This window comes from Cottoperca gobio, chromosome 22, assembly GCF_900634415.1.
Source record: "Cottoperca gobio chromosome 22, fCotGob3.1, whole genome shotgun sequence".
NCBI lineage: Eukaryota > Metazoa > Chordata > Actinopteri > Perciformes > Bovichtidae > Cottoperca > Cottoperca gobio.
The window spans coordinates 20,221,714-20,246,993 of record NC_041376.1 but is presented as its reverse complement, the minus strand read 5'-3'; the positions used below and the strand labels follow the sequence as shown (position 1 = coordinate 20,246,993).

Genomic DNA, 25,280 nt, shown 5'->3' with positions numbered 1-25,280 from the left:
TTGCTAAAGCGTGTGTTGTTGATGAGGCTAAGCACAGAAAAACACAACTCTTCTGTCCCTTTCTCTTCTGTCTGATAAGGCTGGCTTCTAGACTTTTCCTAATGTCCAGCAATGTGTCAGTTCGTTTCTCTACTTTCTGACTCTACTCGGTCTGTCTCTCTCCATTCCAAGCCCATTGGTTCCTCCTTAAAGAAACCAATCTTAAAAACAAGTCACAAATGTATAGGTTCATTTTTAGAAAAGAGACACTTTCCCAAAACAGCAGAAAATGTCACTCAAACAAAATAATGTATTTGATTAATACACATGTGGTGCTCAAGTGAGTATTTGGCGCAGCAGGACGGTGTGTGTGTGTGGAGTTAAATCAAAATAAAATACAGTGTGTAAGGGGCCATCGATGATTTCTTTCTCATAATGACTCTCACAAGTAATGTTCCAGTCTTATAGTTTTGAGGTATAGAGTCGTAACTTCAGAATCTAAAAGTCTTCTGTTTCCTCAACACTATGATCACTTCCAGGTTACAGAATTCTAAATTCTGTGATTGTTTTTTTCTTGCCCAAATGCACCTTGCGAGTTTTAGGACTTTTACTTCTGAAACAAGAGTGCCCAAAGTAGCTCTGCCCACTTTGCAACTCGATGACAGCTGAACATGATCATCATTATAAAAACTACATTTTGGTTCCTCCTCTGAATTTCATTACAGGTGTTATATATACATACATACTGCCGAATAACAGTAACTGGAAATATGTTATACCATAATTAGCAGAATATTAGTGTAGTAGTTGTTGACGCCATTTTTCGTGAACTTCACTTTTCTTACCCAGAACTGTAATCTGTTTACACAAATGGGTCATCATCCTCTACATAACTCATCCTGGCTTTCTTACCTTAGTGATCCACTTCTATGCGATGCAGTGAGATGCCATGTCGTGCTCCAGCAGTGTGGTCAGGTGTCAGATGAGATCATTCACTCTGCTGTCTCTGTAGCTCAAACTCCATTACAACAGTTCAGCAGCTGCTGATCACTGAACACTAGTCTGAATTTGTCCGGAGAATATATGTCACATGTTTTATATAATCCAAAGAAATACAATATGAAACAAGGTCAAATACTGATGCTGAAATGAAGCTTTGACTCAAGAGTCACAGATTTCACTTTTTAAACTGAAAATGTGGCAACAAAAAATAAACAGAGATACAAATCTGAAACTGAAAGTGTTTCAGGTGAGCTTCAGTTTAATTCAAAATGTTCGAACAGAGCCCGCAATCATAATCCATAAGAGGTTTGTTCAGATAGAAAGTGTTGTTTAAACACAAAATCCATATAAAAAAAAAAGTCACCAAGAGCTCAGAAAGGGATTTTGGCAGAAACTCCAAGAAAATAAATCCTTTTTCATTTCCTTCATCTATCCATTCAGCACATGCTCTTGTCTCTGTAATCTTCTTTTTCCATTTCCCATTCTGATGTGTTGATGAGAGTTATTAAGTGTCTCTCTGTCTGTCAGGCAGAATGTACTGAGAAACTGACAGATCAGCCTGAATGAGAGTGTATGTGGAGAGTTCAAAACACACACTACTGCATTCCTCGTGCAGGCAGTCACGCCCAGACCTCACCCTCTGCTGCGTGTGTGTTTGAGAGAGAGAGGTGTGACAGTCTCTGAGTATCTGTACAGTGTCTCATCATGTCTAGTGAGAAGATGTTTCAGATGTAGAGCAGCAGATTATAAAGCACATCATGTTTACTGTTGCACAGCCCTTCAGAAGCACTTTTATTGCCCTCAGTAGCAGCGTTACTTCAGCAGCCTGCTCTCATAGTGCTCTGTAAGTGAAGAACACATGCCAGTAGACTGTCAGTGGGGAAATTAACGTAATCAGAAACTTTTCAAAAGAATCTTGTCAGGGCAGCTTTGAAATATCCAAATGTAACTCTTTATTTACATTAACACTACTTAAAACCTTTCTTACCAAAAATACTTCAGATCACATGACGACAATTACAATTAACTGGTTATATTTAATTTGTCCAATTACTGTTTGACAAAGGTCAAGAATCAACTTCCATACTTGTCATAACTTTAAATGTATCTATATTTACATGTATAATATACTTTAAGTATCTACGAGGAACTTTTAACTGGTTCTCAATTAAATAGTGATGCCCCTTTATGTGCTACATAGGCAAAACTAGAAAATCTGCTATTTGAATAAAGTTACTCTTATTGCCTGTCACTGGGAACGATGTCACTGGAAACGATTTCCTGGACATCAGACCAAACAATTTACAGCACGCAGACCGGAAAGAGTTTAATGAGAAGCATGTTAGCCATATTAAGTGAACCTTGGGCGGAGAGAATTGATTCAATAGCGATCCTGAATTGGCCCTAATCCTCAGACTGGTACAGTATGTCATATGTCTTTTTCATTAATTAAATACATTGAGGGATGTGGTTTTACAATGTTTTATTCATTTGGAATACATTTTATTTATATGACATGTAACAAAGTGTTCTGTTAAACAAAAAAAACAAACCAAATGAAAAAAGGAACAGTTAACATACAGCAAACTCTTAATAAATATAATAGTAAATAACTCTTAATCTGCATTCTGCTTACTGTCACTCGGGTTCTTAGAAAAGAGCCAACATTAGTGTTGTTAGTAACATCGTTGCTTTTCCTGCTGTGATAAGTCAAGATGTGGGCTGTGAGAGGACTGTTGTATGGTGTAGAGAAGAAACCAAATGTTACCAAAGCAAACCGTGTAGCACACTTTGTGTTATGGTTATGGTACAACAAGACAAGAGTGCAACACAAAGAGATCTTTATTTTAACAAAGCTTGACAAAAAAAAAAAAAAAAAAAAATGTAAAAAGTAAAACAAACAAATCAGGATAGAAACAATGGCACGAGGGAACACCAGGATACGTAGATATCCAGACAACCACACCAGGTAACATAGGAGCCGCAAGACCAAACCAACCAGGTAAGGGGGTAAACATGGCCAGGGAACCAAGAAGGAGGTAGCTGGACAACTAGGTGAGCGGGACCGCTCTGGGGTAAGGGCAGGAGGATGACCAGACGAGCTGAATATCTCCGGAGGCCGGCGACAGAAGAGCCCCTCTGGAGGACGAAGGCTGAGGTTACCCCATCAACGAAGTTGGGAGAGCGCAGGAGGATGTCCACTCCGCTGCAGCTCGATGGGGAAAACAGGAACAGGGCACTTGGCGGGAATCTGGGGGAGCACTGGTGAAGAGGACTCGACGGCAGGACCAGGATTTTGCCACGGCTCGGCAGCAGGATCAGCTGGGGTCAGGCGTGGCTCGGCAGCAGGATCAGGAACAGGGGCAGGAACCGGGTACGGCCACGACTCGGTGGCAGGATCAGTAAAGAAAGTAAAGAAACCAAATCTAAATCTGTTGAAAGAACAATGTACATCCCACGTATTAATGCCCAGCCTTAGTGGCACAGCTCGTAGAGCAGGCAACCCACATTCAAAGGCTTGCCGCAGCAGCCCGGAGTTCGAGTTCGACCTTTGGCCATTTGCTACATGTCATTCCCCTTCTCTCTATCCAATCTTAAACTCCACTATCATTTAAGGCGTAAAAAGCCCAATTTTTTTCCCAGCACTCTCTTCTCAATAACACGTACACACAATCATCAATCTTGATTTTTAAATAGAACATGATATTCAGTCTTAGATGTGTGCGTCAAAGAATTTTCTAGGCAAAGATACTTTAAATCCACTGCAGCCTTGAACTTCGCCAGTAGAGATCACTGTATCTGAAGCTTCGAATAATGAACCCATTTTCGAAACAATTGGCTGAAGTGGTTCAGTGCTCCACAAAAGCTTCATTTGCTAGGCTAGCTGACTGGAAAGCAGACTGAACATCGGTGATGTTTACGAAATCCTTGATTTCATCAGGCAAAAGACTGGCACGAGGGAGCATGATGGAACACCAGGATACGCAGCTAGCCAGACAACCATACCAGTTAACATAGTCGACAAACTGACCAGGAACAAAAGAGAAAGACGGGTATATATAAACAGACACTAATCACCAGAACGGGACACAGCTGGAGGAGGCAGGTAAAGACACAAGGGCAGGATGATTGGACACATGAGGATCAAATCAGGGAAGGGCAAACAATCACAGAAGGAGGGTAAACACAAAGACAGGAAATACATTTAGACATGACACAAGGGGAGTGAACATTTCAAAAATTAAACAGGAAGCAGGAAAACCAGGATCATGACAAGACAGGAGAGCCATGACTCCATGTTCGTATAGTTTATTCAAATAATATACACGTCTATTAGCTTTCCTTTATCTATAAAAATGAATAACATTAGACATTGGTACTATTATTCCTATTTCTACACACTTCGCCAAAACTGCAATATCAATGTAGACTTTGAAATATGTGGGGCTTTACTAAGACAGGGTCTGATGAAAGATTCAATCAAACTGCACTGCTTTGGTAGCTTGATTTTAGTAAGTCACTCTACTTTCTCCTTTATGTTTTTCAATTGGATGCGACATTTATCATTGTTATAGATTAAACTATCCAAAAGTATAAAGTAGTTAGACATGGGTCCTCCTTGACCAGCTGCAACATTGAAAATGTATAATATACATATTAATATAACAGTCTACTATACATCATTTCCATCATAATTCTTTATTTATTAATAATTCTTTATGACATAATATTTGGGCATGATAGTACTTAACTGAGACGGACAGGAATAATTGTATTCTGTAAGCGCTACTCAAATATCCACTCTTTAACCAAGGCTCTACAGCTACCTTGGTAGACACTGAAGTCATTACCTCAGAAAGTTTGTTGTGGGGTGAATGTTTGTCAGAAAAGTTGAGGGTATAGTGTATAGTGTATAGTGTATAGTGTGTGTGTGTGTGTGTGTGTGTGTGTGTGTGTGTGTGTGTGTGTGTGTGTGTGTGTGTGTGTGTGTGTGTGTGTGTGTGTGTGTGTGTGTGTGTGTGTGTGTGTGCGCCTTTATATGTGTGTGTGCAATGAAGCCAGGTGGCATTCCAACATACCTGGCTGATGACATCAACACTTTGTTTGGCTGGAATGAGAACTGAATTCTGAGAAGAGAAAATATAAATTCTGATCAAACATGCATCAACCGCAGCTGCTGCTGTATAATGAGCACAACATTCACACTTTTGGTATTAGAATAAGCATTACTAGTAATAAAACAGGTCCGCTACTGTTCATGTTGAACAAGACTAATAAGCTAGTACACTGCACCCTGATGGACACACTTTACATTACAGCCCACAATACTAAAGTGTTTGGGCCACTGCACAACAAGGTCATATGATAAGAAAATATATGCTCTTGTGTTGCATGCAGCAACTATAATGCAGGAACAGTGACGCCTGTATTAGACTCTCATAGATGCATCAGTGCTTCAATTGAAAAAGGTGCCATACTTTGAAACAGCAGCAGCACAACATGTGACTTTTATCTGAGATAACATGACTACTGGCCATGCCATGTGAAATGTATATGTTTTAATTTACTATAGGCCTACAACCAATGTCTTTCATAGTTGGTTTTACACATATATTCAAGTAGGTTTCAACAAAGCTGACTGAGAATATGTCATTATTTGCTTGTTTGTTAATTTGTCATTAAGGTAAAATATGCCAGAATTTAAACTTAAAACACTAAAATATCAGGTAACAGTGTTGACGTTAAAGACGTCTATGTGTTATGTCTAAGAGATGGGCCTATGTACTGAAGTGTCTGTAATACCACTTGTTCCTCTAGAGGTGATAGTGAGTCAGTGTAGCTGCAGTCTGCCTCAGTACAGAGAGAGAAGGATTACAGCTGTCTGACTCTCTTGTAAATATTACAGCCATGTTCCGTGTCTGTTTCATAGTTTGTTTATTGTTTATTGCCAGGAGGCTGTTTCTTGTACTTTGTTACTTTGTAGCAGGTGGCTTGGAATTACACATTGAACCTTTAACCCTTCCATATTTATTCCAGCATCCTTTACAATCTGCACCATTACCCTGTATCACTGTTTACACATTTCATTCTGTTGTATTTATATATCAATATATACCTATATGTTATATATACTTGTTTCTATATTATTTTTTATTTGTGCATAGTTTTCAAACTGTATATACAAATAGTTATAATTAGATCCACCTGCAGCAAGATTCCACTTAAAACATTAAAACGAATAATCTAATCATTTAAATTCAGTAGCACAACACTAACAGGGGACATTTTATGCATTGGAGTATTTTTAGATTTGACAGTTATTGAAACTACTTTGGTAAGTATATTCAAAACAGTTTTACTTGTAATGGAGTATTTTTGACATTGCAGTATTTCTACTTTTACTTTTACTTAAGTAAAGGATCTGAATATGCAGGGAGTTTTTCTTCTAGAAGTGTTTGAAGACCAATTCCTTCAGAGTAGACCGGTATCAGAATATTCTTCATCTTGAGTTTGAATCTTCAGGTCATTTTCCAGGGTCAAAATGTTCAAATCATCTCAACTCAACAATATGAGAGGATTTAACGGCCACATTGGCCCAGATCTTGTGCTCATCTCTGATAAAAGAGGCTGCTGCCCTCTCTCAGATCTCCTGTCCTGGAGGTGTGTGTCTTTAAATAGCCCTGCAGGGTCACAATCTTCAAAGCTATGACCTTTAGGGTTCAGTATAGGATGTGAAGTGATACAACTGCTTTCATGACACAGGACAGCAGCTACCCTGCTAAACAAGCTGCTGTCTCACTTTAAAACCTGATGCCTTTCTCAGTTACAATTTAAAACTGCAGATCAGTTATAAGTGTTATTGCACAGGTCTTGATTTTATGCAAACTTTATGCAAGTACCAAATGGGAGGAGACCTTCCCTTATTTAATAAAAGCAGAGTCGGGCAAACTCGTGCTTTTTGTAAAGTGTGCCATTCAGATTTTAGCTTTGCACACGGCGGAATAAGAGATGTTAGCCAGCAAGAAAAATCATCCAAGCACAAGCACAAGCACACCAAGAGGCACAATCTAAAGCTCTCTCCACCTTTCAGATATTGTGCTGATGTTCATTCACAGTAGAGGTGTTCAGTATGTGAACAAACTCAGCTTTAAAACTGAATATTCAAAAATAAACTGAGTGTACTGAATTGTGTAAAACATTCTGACTACTGACCAAATCAGTAGCTTTTACAACTGGAGCTCTATGTCAGAAAAGATTGTGGTTTGGGTTAAAATAAGTATGTTAGTTTAGTACGTGAGAAAGGCAACAAACGTGAGATAAAATAAGTTAAAGTTGACTTTTGGCTTCACACGGGACATGAACAGCAGTCACCTTTGGTACCATTCATCCACTCGACGTCCTCCCTAAGCAGACTACATCACCTGACTTTCTTATAGTGCTTTTCCACTGAGGCAGTTTCATGGCCAGTTCGGAGCTGGAGCCCGATTGCCAATCAGTTTTTCGTGTCTCCACTACAGAGGCCCGACATTTGTTTCAACCTGGGAACCAACTCTTTACCACAGCCAGCAACAAGAGCTGCATACTGTACGTCAGAGACTTGCATCAGAGGCTGGGGCGGGAATAGCATGAGCAACAACAGCAACTACAAACCACAAGTTTTATTCAACAGCATACACAAACAAAGATGGATGCAGCTAAAGTGAAGCAGGGGTCCATCTAAGGAGAGTAGCTGTCTAATCCAGCGTGAGATGGCTACGGCCAGATATTAGTAACAAGCTGAAAAAACTCAAAAAAGAGTAGAAAGTTGTTGGAGATGCTCATGGTCATGCTTGCTATTCAATCTTGCTTCGTGAGATAAAGAGCAACGACAGCACAGCTCTAAAGCAGTCCACCATCATTGTTATTGTGAGGGAAATTTGTGCTGGCGTTGTTGGGAAAAGCATCAACGTACACGGTGATGTCATGACGTGGAGCCTCTCAAGCTCTAGTCGGTGGAAAAGCAAACAGGTTCTTAGAGAAGTCGAATCAACACTGGCAACAGCATGGAATTCGAACAGAACTCATTTTGAGTGAAAATAGGATATTAGAGGCAGCTTTGGCTCAGGTTTATGTGGGTTAAACAAATTATAGTGCATTACTTTTCGTAGGTACAAACAGAGAATGAGAACAGCCGGTCCAAGACAACCCATAAGTCTGTTCATATGCACAGTTTCTGGTCTACAACCTCTAAAGCTAAAGTTTGGTTAACTTTAGGCTACAGAAACTATTTGGTTAATGTTGGGGAAAACCTAGAACCACCTCCATAGTGGCCTGGTCACACCAGCAGGGCCGAGGGTGAGGTATCCAAAAATCACTAGTAATTCCACCGATGACTGATTGCAAACCGTCTCGTCAGTGATGACTTTGTGGGAACTGAGAGGCCACAGTCCGAAACAAATGAAGCAATCATAGCCTACTAGCTGTGTCGCACCATCCACTTTATTATAACACTGCTCTGCCAGAGTATAGACTGCTTTACGAGAGGCATGGTTTGTTTATGAGACAGCAGTCGATGGTTCAAACGTCTCTGGATGGGAACAAGCTGGCTGGGTGACACGAGCTTTGGAGATCTGAGATATCTGAGTGCTGTTAGTGGTTAGCTCGCCAGCTACAGTAGTCTGACAGCCAGCCCTGCAAATAGTCACCAGGCTTACAGTATCACCTTTTTCTCCAGAAAGTGTGAATGAAATTCATTGTACCATTTTCTGGTGTGACCAGGCCTTTGCTTCTTTGGAAAGTTGTACTGAAGGTTGTTTGAAGCATTTAAACAATGACGTGTTCTGGAGAGGACAGTCTGAAAATGACAGGTACAGTACATATATGTTTTAAGCATGGAAGGTTTAGGATTAAGGAAATGCTAGAGCCAGCTTTCCATATACACATGCTGCAATTACATATGAAATGACATTAAGACCTTTGCAACACAATCACAAACTTGTCATGGTTTTCCACACAAATGCTTTGCATCCCCTCCCAAGCTTTATCACTGAGGGGATTGTACAACAGTACTGTGAAACAGCAGCTTGAATTGAGTTTTCATTGTCATGACTTTTGTCTTGCCACAGTGTAAACAGTAGTTAATAGAAATATATGAACAGCTCAAATGATCCTTTTGATTCCTGGTGGTTTGCATCCTAAACATTTCTGAGTGTTTTTTTTCTGTAGATAATAGACATACATAATACCAGGTATTTCCAAAAATGTTACAAACTGGTGACCGCCATCTCTGGATCAACAGCAACAAATACAGATAAGATGAAAACAATCATTCTTGCAGAATGTCACAGGCTGGTGTCCGCCGTCTTCATCTTTGGAGCACTGACAGAGTTGGAAAGTGTTGCTGCGTCTGGCTGGGCGTCCCTGCAGAAGAACACAGCAGGGTTTTTACAGGCCCACATTGCCACTTCTCCTCCGCCTCCTCCTTTTCCAGGACTTGAACTTGAAAGTCGGCTGTTATTATTCACCCCTACACGAGTCACGTAGCGGTCCCTTATCCTCTCTGCTTCGTTAAGCCGAACCTCGCGGTTCTGGGTTTGGCTGGAGAGGTACGAAGCAATATTTCTGGTCCGATAGCCATCCTCTCTGCTCCTCCCCATTAACATGGATATATTGGGGTTCCTCAGGGCGTAGATCAGAGGGTTGATAGCTCCGTTGGCCCAGGCTAGCCAGATTGCCACTGTGTCCATTGCAGGGTTGAATGTGTAGTCTCCTAATGCTGTAACCAACCCCATTAAACAATATGGCCCCCAACAAAAAATAATGAAAACAATCATAATCAGAACTGTGGTGGCTGTTCGCATTTCACTGTAGAATCGCAGTAAGTATGCGTATGTGGTCACTGGCCTGACTCGGATTTCAGAGAGACGAACTGTCTTACAGATGTTATAATGACAAAAACACATGAGGGAAAAGGGCAGTAAATAACATATGACGATAAGGCAGATGCTATAAGCAGTCCCCATGCGGGAGGTCCCAGAGTGGAACACATACATACAGTGGTAGAAACCTCTCTTATGGATTTCTGGAGGTGTTGGCACTAACAAATACCAGGGCAGAGAGAAAACGACTGCAGCTAGCCACACAGCTATCAACAGCTGAGTGGCTTTCTGGCGCCCTATTTTAGCCTGTGGCTGTCTGACTATGGCGTAGTACCTGTCAAAGGAGATCAAAGTCATAGTCAGGGTGGAGATGATACCAAAGCAGGTGTTGAAAAAGCCATTGGCTACACAGAAACCATCCCCAAACATCCAGATACCGTCCTTACTGAAGAGCATGACGAAGGAGAACGGCAGACACAAAACAGCTGTGAGGAAGTCTGACAACGACAGCGACATGATGAAAGCATTGGTCACCGTTCGAAGCTGTCTGTGTTTGATGATGACGATGACAACTGCCGAGTTACCGAGGCTGGAGAGGAGGAAGATGCAGAGCAGTACCAGGGCCTGAGTTGCCACTGTAATGCCCTGCAGGACAGAGTTACTCTCAGCGGCGCTTAGCACCGACGGGGTCGACGCCTGTTGGATCTGACTGAGCTCGCTGCCTCTGAACGTCGATATGTCTCCTGTGTTTCCCACTGTGGTCTCTGTGGTGGCAGTCACTAGGCTGGTCACTATGGAAACAACCCTAAAGAACCAAAAAAAGAAAGAGGCAGAAATCATCGCACAATCAGCAGTCTGGATAACATATGTTCTCACAGCTACTTACAAATATAACGTTTTCATTAGGGCCGGGTGTTAGATGCTAGTTGTGATGCAGCACATACACAAAGCAATAATGTCTCCAATGCTTTACGTTGTAGAATATACATATGTTTTTCAACAAAAAACATTCTTGTCATTTAGCTCAATACAATAAAGTCTAAAATGAGTCAGACTTGTGATTTAAATGATCTGATCTGATCAAGTAAGAAGTCATTAAGATTATGAATCTGACCAGACATTTGATGCGAGTTTTAGTAGTTGACAGTTTCACGATATTCCAAAAAAGCAATACCAAAAAAGTATCAAGGTTTGATACCAGGTATTATTTTTCATAGATATGCTGTGATACAGGCCAAGCTTTCAACCAGAAGCAGTGGTAAAGCACTGCTTTGCAGTCGGTGTTAACTTACTCTTTGAGTTCTTTTGTTACGGTGATAGTCATAGTTTTAGTTCTAGTCAACACAGAAGCTGTCTGTTAGGTGCAGTTAATCACATTGCTCAATATACAATATGTAAATGTGGGAATGTAGGAATATAAACAGTGGGGCTGGGAAAGGGTGGGCTAATAGCGTAAATAACAAATGTAATCTCCCCACTCTCGCTAAGAATTATGCAATGAATGTGGTATTACTTTAGATTTTCACACTGACGCCTTGGCACATGGTGTCACTATGAACCCTGATGGATTCAGCAGCCAGACATTCTAGATATTTATTGTATTTTTTAGGAGCGTGTTACCACCTCACTGACACTGCGGGGCCATCAGTCTCATCTTCATTTGAGATATGAAAGAAATATGTTTGTGTCAGCTATAGGTGACTGTAGCTCCAGGTAAGGATGTATGGACGGTGGAGGTTCCCCATTGTAGCTGTTCCTTCTGGAGTCACTCACATGCACATTTGCACTGTGCAACTTTCATTTCAAAGTCGAAAGGAAAGATGTGAAAGTGGATGACAGAGTGAATTACCTTGGCACGACAGGTGAGGCAGTGGCCAGCTGGGTGGAGAAACTAGGACCAGGGGTGTCAGCTGTGGAGTTGCTGCCACTGCTGCCCCACAGGGCTGTGCTAACAGACCAGTCCATAGTTGAAGCACAAAAACAGCACAACAGAAGTCATCCCTCATCTCACACACATCCATTCAGATTGCAGCCTGTAACTGTTGGTTTCACGGATTCCAACGTAGCCGCTGATAACTTCTCCTCATCCATTTGTAGTTTTCTATTATCATTATCTCCAAAATCATCAACAGAAGAAAGGAAAAGACAAGGGGAAGTCAAATCCGTGTTCATAGGCTAACACTGATGTATTAGGCTTTGAAATAACCGTCATAGTGCAACATCTGGGATCTTTGTTCATTAATAATGTCAGTAAAACAAATACCAAAATATATAGAATAACACCTTTTTTTCCTATGGATTGCAATGTTTTTACACCACTGTTGAAAACAGACAGTTGCTCTGTAATTACATGTAATGTCAGTTATGCTTCATTGTTATAACAGCTAATACATTTTGTAAACCATAAAAGTCCCCAGACCTAGACCCACATCATAAACGTGCACGTGTACAGATTTAGCAACTTCAGAAGAGATCTAGAATGGAAAACTCTGATAGGATTTCATTGTTTGTTCATCAAAGTTTTCAGATGCTCTTTTTAGTCTCTTGTGCTAATTTAGTTTTAATTCTCTTGGTGGAAATATAGGCCTATTTGTATTTCCATTTAGGCTACATTTTGTTAGAATATTTGGCCAAATGTGTGTGCTTCACTTATTCGATTTGTTTGTTAATATATATATAAATATGAATATATTTTACATTTTAAATATATAATATATTTTAAATACATAATAATGGTCATATGTTGCCATATTATGATACATTAAAGTACATTTGATAGAGGTTGTATGGTAGAGCAGTGATTTGAAAATGACACAGTATTTAGCCTACTTTAGTGTGAAATGTACAAATACAATGTTATCACAAACACTCACTTTGATTCTTCGCAAAAGCGGTTTAATAACTTACCCGGGAGTTATTTGTTTACATTCCGTTAAAAAAAGAGTCGTATTAACATTTTCGTCGTATAACATGATTACTAAATGTGCATAAATGGCTCGTTATTTGGCAGTAAAAGAAAAAAAGGGGGGGGGGGGGATTATTTATTCCCTCTCTTCTCGTGTTACCTCGTATTTTGGTCATTTTGTTCCAATATGTCCACAGAAAGCTCAAACAAGCCTCTCCATCAGTCCGGTCGCTTGTTTTCCTCATGTGTCGGTTTGTTCGATGGAGCTCAAGCTTCGCTCTGGATCCGACTGAGAGCAGCAGCCCGGTGTGTTCACAGCTCCATGTCGGTAATACTGTCGCTACATGTGTTGGAGAGGAGAAGAAAGTCAGTCCACCTCCCTTACAACCCTGTTCATGTCGGCTTCTACTTCTCCATTTGTCCATTGATAACAGCTCCAATCCAGACCAGACCAGCTTCACAAATCACCAACGCGATTCGGAACGATCTATCTCTCTCTCTCTCTCTCTCTCTCTCTCTCTCTGTCTCTCTGTCTCTGTCTCTCTCTCTGTCTCTCCCTCTCTGTCTCTCTCTCTCTCTCTCTCTCTCTCTCTCTCTCTCTCTGTCTCTCCCTCTCTCTGTCACTCTGTCTCTCCCCCCTCTCTCACTCTCTCTCTGTCACTCTGTCTCTCCCCCCTCTCTGTCTCTCCCTCTCTCTCTCTGTTCTTCTTCTCCTCTCTCTCTCTGTCTCTCCCCCTCTCTCTCTCTCTCTCTCTCTCTCTCTCTCGTCTCTCCTCTCTCTCTGTCTCTCCCTCTCTCTCTCTCTCTCTCTCTCTCCTCTCTCTCTCTCTCTCTCTCTCTCCTCTGTCACTCTCTCTCTCCCCCTCTCTCTGTCTCTCCCCCTCTCTCTGTCTGTCTCTCTCCCCTCTCTGTCTCCCCCTCACTCTCTCCTCTCACCTACAGTCCGTTGCTCTTGCTCCTCTCTGAAACCACGCCTTCTATATGGACGTACTCACAGCTTCATGCGACGTTTTATTGCAGTTGCCATGGTAACTGGTGATAGAATTTTCTTCTATGCCAGTGTAAAATGACATTATAAGGTGTTTGCAAAATATACTGTTGAAAGCGGATATATAAACCACAACACACTGGATATAGCCTCCTTTGGTGATTCTTGTAGGCGACAGGAGAGTCCATCATGTAGGCCTACAGTGCTGCTCTGAATCTGTTGAAGTGGACATTCCTGATGCTCAGCAGCATTCTGAATTAAAATAGCTTAGCCATCCTCATCCATTGTGTGTTTTCAGCAGTGTTGTGTAGATTTGTATTTTTATCCAGCTTGATGACCATGGCATCCTTGTTATGGAAGTCTTGACCATAACAAGCACATGCCTCGGTCCTCCTTGCCACTAGGGGGTCCCAGGCACAAAGAGAAAAGTACAAGCGCAGAAATATGCACAATACCAATAATAGAGAATAAATATTAATACAAAGTATTATTCAATGTATTTTTGGAATGAAAAATAAAATATATATAGAAAACTGCCTGGCCGGACATCAGAGTCCATACCACAGCGCAGTCACGTCTGCTAATGGCCTCGATGGGTGCCCGGAGAGGCGGTGCAGCATAGTGCAGTAGCGTGAGACCATCAGGGAGAAACTGAGAAACTGAGAAATATACACAAATCTAAGATATTGTCATTTATTCCCATGCATTCTGCTCAGAGTAATCTCAGTCAGCGGCTCTTCTGGCTGAAGCCAAGTCGCACAGTCCCGCTCTGAGCTGGTATCTGTATCAGCAAAACTCAAGGAAAATAACAATGGTGCTCTAATTAACAATCAAAATTCATCAAATCAAATCAAATCAAATCAAATCAAATTTATTTGTATAGCCCAATATCACAAATTATACATTTGTCTCAGTGTGCTTTACAGACTGTACAGGTTACGACATCCTCTGTCCTTAGACCCTCGCATCGCACAAGGAAAAACTTCCTAAAAAGAAACCCCAAAATTAAAGGGGAAAAAATGGAAGAAACCTCAGGGAGAGCAACTGAGGAGGGATCCCTCTCCCAGGACGGACAGACGTGCAATAGATGTCGTGTGTACAGGATAAACAACATAGTACAAATACAACATTTGACAGAAATTATGTTGTGTTGGAAAAAAAAGAAATAGAAAGTATGGATGAATCCAGGAAAAAGTCAATAAGGCTTCCCGGTGTCCAGCAGGACCAGGTCAGCAGGCGCTGTCACGATTCATGATCCTGACGTAAACTTTATCAGTGGCAACCTGCCACATGAGAGACAGACACTCCGGGGATGATACCCCGGATGGTGAGTTAGTAACATACATTTACATAAATGCATACAGATAGAGAGGGAGAAGAAGAGAGAGGGAGGGGAGGAGAGAGGAAGAGAAGGAAGAGAGCAGGGAGGTGTCCCCCGGCAGTCTAAGCCTATAGCAGCATAACTAGTGGCTGATCCAGGGCAAACCTGAGCCAGCCCTAACTATAAGCTTTATCAAAAAGGAAAGTCTTTAGCCTACTCTTAAATGTGGAGAGTGTGTCTGCCTCCCGAACACAAACTGGAAGCTGGTTCCACTGGAGAGGAGCTTGATAGCTGAAGGCTCTGGCTCCCATTGTACTCTTAGAGACTCTAGGAACCACAAGTAACCCTGCAGTCTGGGAGCGTAATGCTCTAGTTGGTTTATAAGGTACTATGAGATCTTTAAGATATGTTGGAGCCTGACCATTAATTGATTTGTAAGTCAGGAGAAGGATTTTGAATTCTATTCTGTATTTTACCGGGAGCCAGTGCAGTGCAGTTAATACAGGAGTAATATGATCCCGTTTCCTTGTTCTAGTCAATACACGTGCCGCTGCATTTTGGATCAACTGAAGAGTCTTAAGCGACTTTTTGGGACAACCTGATAACAATGAGTTGCAGTAGTCCAGCCTTGAAGTAACAAATGCATGGACTAGTTTTTCTGCATCATTTTGAGACAGGATGGGTCTTATTTTTGCAATGTTACGTAGATGAAAGAAGGCAGTCCTTGAGATTTGTTTTATGTGGGAGTTAAACGACAGATCTTGATCAAAGATGACGCCAAGATTCCTTACAGTGGTGCTGGAGGCCAAGTTAATGCCATCCAGAGCTTCTATGTCATTAGAAAATGCGTTTCGGAGGCGTTTAGGGCCAAGTATAATAACTTCAGTTTTGTCTGTGTTTAACATCAAAAAGTTGCTAGACATCCAAGTTTTTATGTCCTTAAGGCATGCTTGAAGTTTAGCCAATTGATTGGTTTCATCTGGTTTAATTGATAGATATAATTGGGTATCATCCGCAAAGTTTATAGAGTGGTTCCTTATAATATTGCCCAAAGGAAGCATATAGTGAATAGAATCGGTCCAAGTACAGAACCCTGCGGAACTCCAAGACTGACTTTGGCTGTCATGGAGGATTTATCGTTAACAAGTACAAATTGAGATCGCTCAGATAAATAGGACTTGAACCAGCTTAGTGCGGTTCCTTTTATGCCAACACAATGTTCTAGTCTCTGTAGTAGAATGTCATGATCAACAGTGTCGAAAGCAGCACTGAGGTCTAACAAGACAAGAACAGAGACAAGTCCTTTGTCTGATGCCAATAGAAGGTCATTGGTAACTTTCACCAGTGCCGTCTCTGTGCTATGATGAACTCTAAATCCAGATTGTTCCGAGGCGGGAATGCATTTTTCTAATTATTCCGACATCACATCAATGCTGCTCGCTATGTTAATTATTACAGGTCATTCAGCAGACACTCTTATCCAGAGCGACTTACAGTGAACTCAGTACAGCGACAGTCTCTCTGGAGCAGCTCAGGGTTAAGTACCTTGCTCAGGGGTACAAAGGTGGCAGCCTGGTGTTGAACTCACAACCTTCTAGTGTTTTGTTTGGAAGGCATACCACTAGACCACTAGGCCATCACCACCCTCATCATCTCTTTCTGAATCTGTCCAAACACCTCTGATGATTTGGCAAACACATAATCCACCATAGCGCATGTGTTGGAGTATTATTTTAATTCTATCCAGGTATTCTCCACTCTTCTGACCGTCCACGATCGTGTTTCTCATTAACGTCAAATGGACAGAAGGCTGTCCGGGGAGAGTGACTTTCTTTTCACAAACACCACTTTGATACAACACAGTGCTTTCCATAGTTACTGTGGAGTTTATCATATCTCTAATCCAGCTACCGGACTGTATACAGGGCGGCTGTGGTCGTCTACTGGTTGGAAGGTTGGTGGTTCGATCCCCAGCCCCTGCAGTCAGCATGTCAAAATGTCCTTGGGCAAGATACTGAACCCCAAATTGCTCCCGATGGCCTGGCCAACAGTGAGTGAGTGAGTGTGTGTGAATGGTTACACTGCTGATGTGCACCTTGTATGGTAGCCTCTGACTCTGTATGAATGTGAATGACATGTGTTGTAAAGCGCTTTGAGTGATTGTAAAGATTAGAAAAGCGCTATATAAAAGCAGTCCATTTACTGTTGAGCTGTTTGCTATTTTGATTGCAGTTCAGTGGATTGAACAGATTCAGCCTTGTAGAATAGGTCTGGTACATCCCAGAGTCGGCCGAACCTAGTCCATGAAACCCTGTTTGCACTCAACAGAGTAACAAGGAGGGGCAGTGAGGTTACTTTATTATGGGCCCAGAGGGGGAACAGGTAAAGTTGACCAGAATGAGAGTGGGACACACCAATCTGAACACCACAATATTTATCTTGGGGCAGCACTTGTGTCACATTTAATGATTATCACATATACTCGTACACCTCAATCAAAATGTATTATGTATTGTGTCACATTTAATGATTATCACATGTACTCGTCCACCTCAATCAAAATGTATTATTGCACAACATGTATTTCTGCACAAATGTATAATGAGCACTATATTAGTTATGAATGAAGCACTGTAGGTTCTCTTGAAAGAGTTTCAGGTCCACCTCCATCTCGCCACCTACAAGACGGCCCACCAAGGGGCATAACCGCGCCAACATGGACCAATGAGGGACGACGACACCCTTCTGTAGAGAATATAGCAAAATGTTTATGTTGTTTTTGTAACACTTTCACTTGTACCAACAGACAGCTAACTGGCTCTTTATTGATTCGGACTGTGGACTTGGTGTGTGAAAGTGTCCTCGGCTGAGGGTATTTTTTGACATTGCTGTCATCATCAATTTAAATAAATAAGTATCTTGATCAACTAGAAGTTTACTGGATTCAATTGAAAGACTATCTCAGCGCCCTTTGGGCTCAAAACCCAACAAAAACCTGGTGACCCCGACGTGATGATCTGAAAGTTCTGGACACGAGGGCGACTGGATGAGAAGCCAGAGGAGTGCGTTCAATGACATTTACAACAGGCCTGACAAACGATAAGGTGAGCAAACCTGTTACAAACGAAATTGCAATAGTTTATTGTAGAACAATAGTACTTGTAAATGTCAAAGAACACACTCTGAACGCTGTCTCATAAAATATACTATCCATGCTGTTTGCATATTGATGAAGTGATGGTGACAAAGTTTTGAAAAATACCATATGAAACTGTGCACAGAAAAGGTTTTAAAAAGTGACACCGGTGTAAGAAATAAGGTTAAGAAATAAGGTTTTCGAGTAGCGCTCGATTTGATAGTGTAAAGTTAAAAAATATCAAGTCTTTGGGTTAGAAAGCGCAGTCTGAGTGACTGGTGGTGTCTGCAGAGGAAAAGGCCAACGCGGCCTGTTCTGGTTAAAAAGAGAAAGCCTTAACAGTGAATATTTTGATGTGACTGTGTGGAGGAGGTTGACGAATTCCCCATTGTCTCACTATATATTTATTCATCTTCCGTAGACGACCATAGACACATAGTTTAAAGTAAGTAAGCATTTTGAAGTGGTTTAAAAGATCGCGGAATTCGGCTGTGTGAGAGAAGAGTGACCTTCTCTTTAGCGGGGGCTAATCAAAACCCTATTTAATCCTAGCGGGGGCTAAATAAAAAACCCTATTTAATCCAATAATAACGGCATAGAACGAGTATCAATGCAGTGTGTTTTGGAAACTATATGTTGATGAATGTGTGTGTGAGTTGTTGAAAAGCAATGTTGTTTGTAAGTGAATGAATTGAGGCGTCAAAGTCAAGCTATTTTAGAGCTAACGTCTATACAGCTCCAGGCGCCCGCCTGAAGCTAACGTGGAGCTAACGCTTGTTTGGGGTTACATTTACGTTTGTAGCGGAAGATTTAACCGTGCAAACTGACTGTTTGACAATCGATAGATAAAGGGGAATCACGGGAAGGTGTTGGTGTTATTAAAAGTTGAAAAAAGTCTCACCAGAAGGAACTAGTTGGTACGAGTGTTTAACAGGGCCGGCAACTCGAGCGTATACTTCTTGTTCGACTTTCGAAAGCACCTCGGAACAAACAGAACCTTGAGTCTCACGCTGATAACATTTGGGGTTGGGCATTACAACGAAGAGTTTGTGTATTGATAAAAAGTAACGAATACAAGGCTCCGGCTCCAGGGAATTTACTCCTACGACGGAGTGTGCTCGCTGTAACAGTAGCTCCATTGATTCGATTCCATTTCCTGTTTTTGTAATACAGTAAGTTCTCCACCAGGAGTTCCAAAGGGACAAAGCCGCAAGAAAAATTGTAGTTTCATTGACTTGACTTGTAGTCCATTTCCTGTTTTTATATTTCCGTAAGTTAAAAAGTTTTTTTTGGTTTCCGGTACCATTGACCTTTGACCGAGTACACTCAAGTTGAACTTTGACCCTCTTGTTGTGGACATATGTCTCCATCTGGTGGACAAAATTGAATTTACACCCAAATTCAAATAACTACTAAGAGTTATAATTATAATAATTGTCACGAATTGCCTATTAGAGAAAAAGTTTGAATAAGTCCTGCCTTTGATTTACCTTTGATTATACTTATATTTCAGATTTACATTTTATGGTTTTGATTTACATGTTTTCTTTTTATTTCTGATTCCAGATTTAAACTTAGGAAATTTACACTTCCAATTTTTATTTTCTATTTCAGATTTAAACATAAACATTTTTTATTTCATTTTTATTTTAGATTTAAAACGTAAACAATTTTATTTCATTTTTATTTTAGATTTAAAACGTAAACATTTTTTAATTTCATTTCTATTTTAGATTTAAAACCAAAACAATTTTTAATTTTGTTTCTATTTTAGATTTAAAACGTAAACATATTTTGCTTTTAATTTTATTTCTCGCTCAATTAATTTTTGAACTTTAAACATTTTTTATTTCTAATTTTTATTTTCATTTTGCGCTCAATTTATTTGAATTTTGAGTATCTCCACTGACTGAACAACATTTGAGGAATTTCAAATTTTCAACATGATGGATCCATCTGAAAGCTCAAAGCAAGTCAAGGTTGTGTCCACAGCACAGTACAAAGAACAAATGTACCAACGATTGGATGCCTGTACCAAACCAAGTGAAAGAAAGAAGGTTCGAGCAAAGACAGAAAAGCTACTACTCGCATGGCAAGAAAGAGGATTGATTCCAACTGATGATCAACCAGGTCCAAGTGAGGACCAAAGAAGGGCAGTTTACGAATTTGAAAATGGCGAATAACAAAAGATGGCAGCATGGGAGAAGACAGGAGAAAAACAAAGATTTGGAGCTGTAAAGAAAGCTGCATTGAAAGCTGCAAACAGAACTATGGACCTCCACAGAGCTATGCATCTCCTTCTACTCTTCAAGAACATACCTCAGACCGCACCTGAGACAATTTGTGTAATCAGGGAAGCAAAAGAAGAAGAAAAAGGCACCAAGACATTGAAGAAACTACCACAACAGTGTATTGGAGCCGCCTGTTGACAGAAGGTCAAGACACTCCAGGAGTCCAGAAGACTTACATGGAATGGAAGCCTTGGATCAACACATTAGCTCCATATGGACCTCCACTTGATCCTTTACACTGCACCTATAACTACTTGCGTCAACCTGACGAAGAGTATCAACAAGCCTGGGAGGAAGAAAGAAACATGACAAAGGAGCAAATAGAAGTCAAGGACATCTACGTGGGACCTCAAGGTGTAGCTGCATTCTGTGCTCTCACTAAAGAACAACTGCAATGGTATGCATTATCAGCTGAAGCAGTGCCACATATCACACTGGCATTGGCAGTAGGATCTGAAGCAAGGTCCTTAGGTCCCATGATAAAGAGAGCCATGTCAATCAACTGGCTCCCAACCAATATTGCCTGCGTATGGAGAGCAGAAGATGAGACTATGTGGAAAATCACTCACCACAGCATGGATGTTGGCATCTTGGAAGAACAAGAATTGGAAAGAGACCATGGAAAAGAACACACCAACCATCCTGACACAGAAGAAACACTCAAAGATATCCCATCATATTTGTGGACAACTGGAGACTATGATGTAGGTTTTGTGCCTCATCATGAGGTCTCAGTGACTCTCAAAACAGAACAATCATCATGTTGGTTACCGCAATATAACCTAAAAAGAGAGCAGGTTGAAGGAATAGGAGCAACAATCAATGGACTCCTAGAAGCTGCCGTAATCAGACACTCAAACTCCATCTGGAACACACCCATTTTACCAGTCCCAAAAGCTGGCAACAAAGGCTGGAGAATGGTTCATGATCTAAGAAAAATCAACTCTGCTATAGTGTCACAAAATATACCTGTTCCAGACCCATATGTGGCACTTCAAAATCTCAATCCTGAACACAAATACTTCACAGTCATAGATCTGGCCAATGCTTTCTTTTGTCTACCATTGGACCCTGAAGTACAAGATATATTTTCTTTCACATATAAAGGACAGAAATACACCTACAACAGAATGCCACAAGGCTACAAAGACAGCCCAGGACTGTTCAATCAAGCTCTGAAAAAAGACTTAAGCAGCTTACAACTGCCACCAGGTGTAACTCTGATACAGTACGTTGATGATTTGCTGCTCGCAGGCACTAGTGCTGAATCCTGCCTGGAAGCCACAGCAAATCTCCTTACACTACTTGCAGAAGCAGGATACAAAGTCAAGAAAGAAAAAACTCAAGTTGCAAGAAGATCAGTCACTTTCTTGGGAAGACTCATTTCTGCAAACAGCCTGACTCCAACCAATTCACAAAGGACCTCAATCCTATCACATGGAAAACCAAAGACAGTACAACACATGTTGGCATTTCTTGGATTGACGGGTTACAGTAGGACTCATGTACCAGATTATGGAAATCTGACTCAACCACTCAGAGACATGCTCTCAGAAGCAGGAAACAGAAACCTCACTGCTGAGCTCATCTGGACTACAGAAGGCGAAGAAGCTTTCACTAAGACTAAACAAGCCTTGGGACAAGCTGCACATCTATGCTCCCCAGACTACAATGATGATTTTCATTTGGATGTTTCTGAAACAGGAGGGATGGTAAATGGAGTCCTGTTTCAGAAAAAAGGGGGAGAAAGACATGTACTGATGTACCACAGCTCAAAATTGGACAATGTCGAACAAGGACAAACAGGTTGTACAAGACACCTGGCTGCTCTAGCAAAGACAATTCAAAAGACTGCACACGTGGTGATGTGCCACCCTCTCAAAGTAAACACTACACATGGTGTAGTGGCGTTTCTAAACTCACAAGCGTTCACTTTTTCTCCAGTTAGAAAAGTAAAGATAGAAGAAACACTAACTAAGCCCCACATCACATATGTGGCAGGGACAATCAACATGGCAACAGGACTGAATTCAGAAAACCATGACCCACATGACTGTGCATTTGTCTCACAACAAGATCTTAAAATTAGATCAGATTTGGAAACCGAACCATTGAATAATCCAGATAAAATTCTATACAGTGATGGCTGCTGCTACAAAGGAGATGAAGGAAATGTAGCTTCCTATGCTGTAGTGCAACAAAGTGGAGAAAACACACAAACTTTGGAAGCACACATCATTCCACAGCCAGCCTCTGCACAACTTGCAGAAATAGTCGTGTTAACACAAGCATTGAAACACGGAGAAGGCCAGAGAATAAATGTATACACAGACTCTGCTTATGCATATAGCGCTGTCCATATTGACGGCCCCCAGTGGATGAGAAGAGGTTTCCTGACTTCATCCAAAAATCCTGTCAAACATGCTGAAGCATTAAGAGCCCTACTGAAAGCGGACACTGCTGCCATCACATGTTGCTATAATGAAATGCAAAGGTCATCAGAAAACTGATACAGCAGTGGCAAAAGGAAATGATGCAGCAGCTAAAGTAGCAGGCGGCTACACTCAGCAAATGATTTGTTTGAACAGTGAAAATCAAGAGCAACTCACTTTGGAGAGCATCAAAGAAATGCAAGCACAAGCAGGAGTCTATGAGCATAATCAATGGGCTCATAAGGGAGCCACCAAGACTGAAGGAATCTGGAGAGCTCATGATGGCAGACTCGTGGCACCAGCTAAACTATGTCACCTGTTGATCAAACAAGCCCATGGCCCCACGCATGTTGGAAAACTAAGACCAACAAGGGACATAGAGGTAGAATGGTGGCACCCATTTATGAAAGAGATGGTTGAAAACTTTGTAACAGAATGTGATACCTGTTGTAAATTTAACAATAAAAGAACATACAAGTGTCCTATGGGTCGTTTTCCAGTGCCAGATGCACCATTCAAAGAGATATGTATTGACTATACAGTCATGGGTTTGGTAGAACGAGCTAATCAAACACTCAAAAGAAAACTTTCTAAAGCATGTTATGGTAACAAGTTAAAGTGGGTAGATGCCCTACCTTTGGCACTCATGTCAATGAGATCCTCACAAAGCAGTCAAACACATTTGTCTCCACATGAACTGTTAACCGGTAGACCAATGCCTGGCCCTCCACGCGAAGGAGGGCACGGTCCTGTATTAGATCTATGGCAGATTGAGGCAGATGAATATGTCAAGGCTTTGGCTAAAATTATCGAAGTTTTGTCTACACAGGTGGAAGCAGCAGCAGAAAAACCTGACGAACCACCAGAGACTCCTGTTGGACCAGGTGATTGGGTAAGGGTCAAGGTCCACAAAAGAAAGTGGTCTGAACCTAGGTGGACTGGACCGTGGGAGGTGACAGAACGTACTTCACACGCGCTCCGGGTAAAAGGTAAAACAGGAGCTAATTGGCACCACCTCACACATTGTGTACCTGCACTGGCGCCTTCTCGCTGTTTAGCAGAAGTTAGTCAAGATTTGAACCTGCTGGAACAAAACAGTACTGACTAATCGATTTGTGAATCTAGAATCAGCACCAGAGGATAAATTGTCCTTTTATTTTAATTGCTCCACAATTTACATGGACTCCATAGGAGTACCACGTGGTGTCCCTGACGAATTCAAAGCTAGAAATGAAATTGTAGCGGGTTTTGAGTCCATTTTCGTTCGAGTGACTGCCAACAAAAATGTAGCTTGGATTAATTACCTTTATTACAACCAGCAGAGTTTAGCAAACAACACCGTAGATGCTTTGACTGGAGTGCATGAGCAATTAGGGCAGACTAGCCTGATGACATATCAGAACAGAATTGCATTAGACATGTTGTTGGCTGAAACAGGGGGTGTCTGCAAATTGTTTGGATCTATGTGTTGTACTTTCATCCCAAATAACACAGCCCCTGATGGATCCATTACCAAAGCCTTGGAAGGACTCAGCGCACTCAGCAAAGAGCTAGCCTCAAACAGTGGGGTAGAGAATTACTTCACAAGCTCCATGGAGCGTTGGTTTGGTCAGTATAAGATGATGGTGTTGAGCGTTCTGTTGATCATACCGGTAATGATAGGTATACTAATCCTGTGTGGATGTTGCTGCATCCCATGCATCCACACCTCTAACCACTAAGCTGATCACCACCGCCCTGACCAAAGAGAGAGCTGAAGCAGGTCAGTTTTTGATGCACGGAGAAGGCGAGTTCCTCTTAGAGGAGGAAAGACAAAGCCTGCAGGTAGATGTTTTCGTGTGAATAAATTCCACTAAATGATCACTCCTGCCATGCCTCAGCTACTGATTTTACTGTAGTTAGTCTCACACTGTAGGTACAGTTTAATACAGCTACCTCAGTCTTACATAGACATTGCAAGTTACCTATATTTACAGTCTTTTACTGATGTTCCAGGTATACTGAGATTTACTGTTTTTCTACTGTTTTTCTACTGTTTTTTATTGATGTTATAAGTGTGCTGAAATTTACAGTCTTATACCAAAAGTGTTTTTATAAAAAATGAAGCTAAAAGGGATTTTTACACTGGAATAAAAGGTGAAGCTAAAAGAGATTTTTATACTAGAATACAAAGCTGTTACTAAAGGTATTCTTTATTAAAGACAAGGCTGCTACTAAAGGTATTTTTTATCAAAGACAAAGTCACATTACCGAAGGTATTTTTATACTTATTTTTATAAGTCATTGTTCTCTAAATTCAGGTACGTTATTTGATTGAGGTATTCCCTATTTTTTAGTCATGATTGTCTAATTCTGGTACGTTTTTGAT

At 41.1% G+C, this 25,280-nt stretch overlaps 1 protein-coding gene across 1 annotated transcript; it reads right to left on the bottom strand.

Annotated features, from left to right (window-relative positions):
• Positions 1 to 7,625: 7,625 nt before the first annotated feature.
• Positions 7,626 to 13,336, bottom strand: gpr135 (G protein-coupled receptor 135). The gene is made up of 3 exons (XM_029461330.1): positions 12,905 to 13,336; positions 11,689 to 11,953; positions 7,626 to 10,644 (listed from the first exon to the last, which is right to left on the bottom strand). The coding sequence occupies exons 2-3, from the start codon at positions 11,802 to 11,804 to the stop codon at positions 9,303 to 9,305; spliced, it is 1,458 nt and encodes a 485-aa protein (XP_029317190.1). The 5' UTR covers positions 11,805 to 11,953; positions 12,905 to 13,336; the 3' UTR covers positions 7,626 to 9,302.
• Between the last annotated feature and the right edge of the window lie 11,944 nt (positions 13,337 to 25,280).

What these genes read in the sequence shown, in the direction of transcription:
- gpr135 (XM_029461330.1), bottom strand. Translation starts at nt 11,804, where the DNA reads ATGGACTGGTCTGTTAGCACAGCCCTGTGGGGCAGCAGTGGCAGCAAC. An exon ending in GCCTCACCTGTCGTGCCAAG is followed by an intron (nt 10,645 to 11,688) that starts GTAATTCACTCT and finishes TTGGTTCTTTAG; the next exon opens with GGTTGTTTCCATAGTGACCA.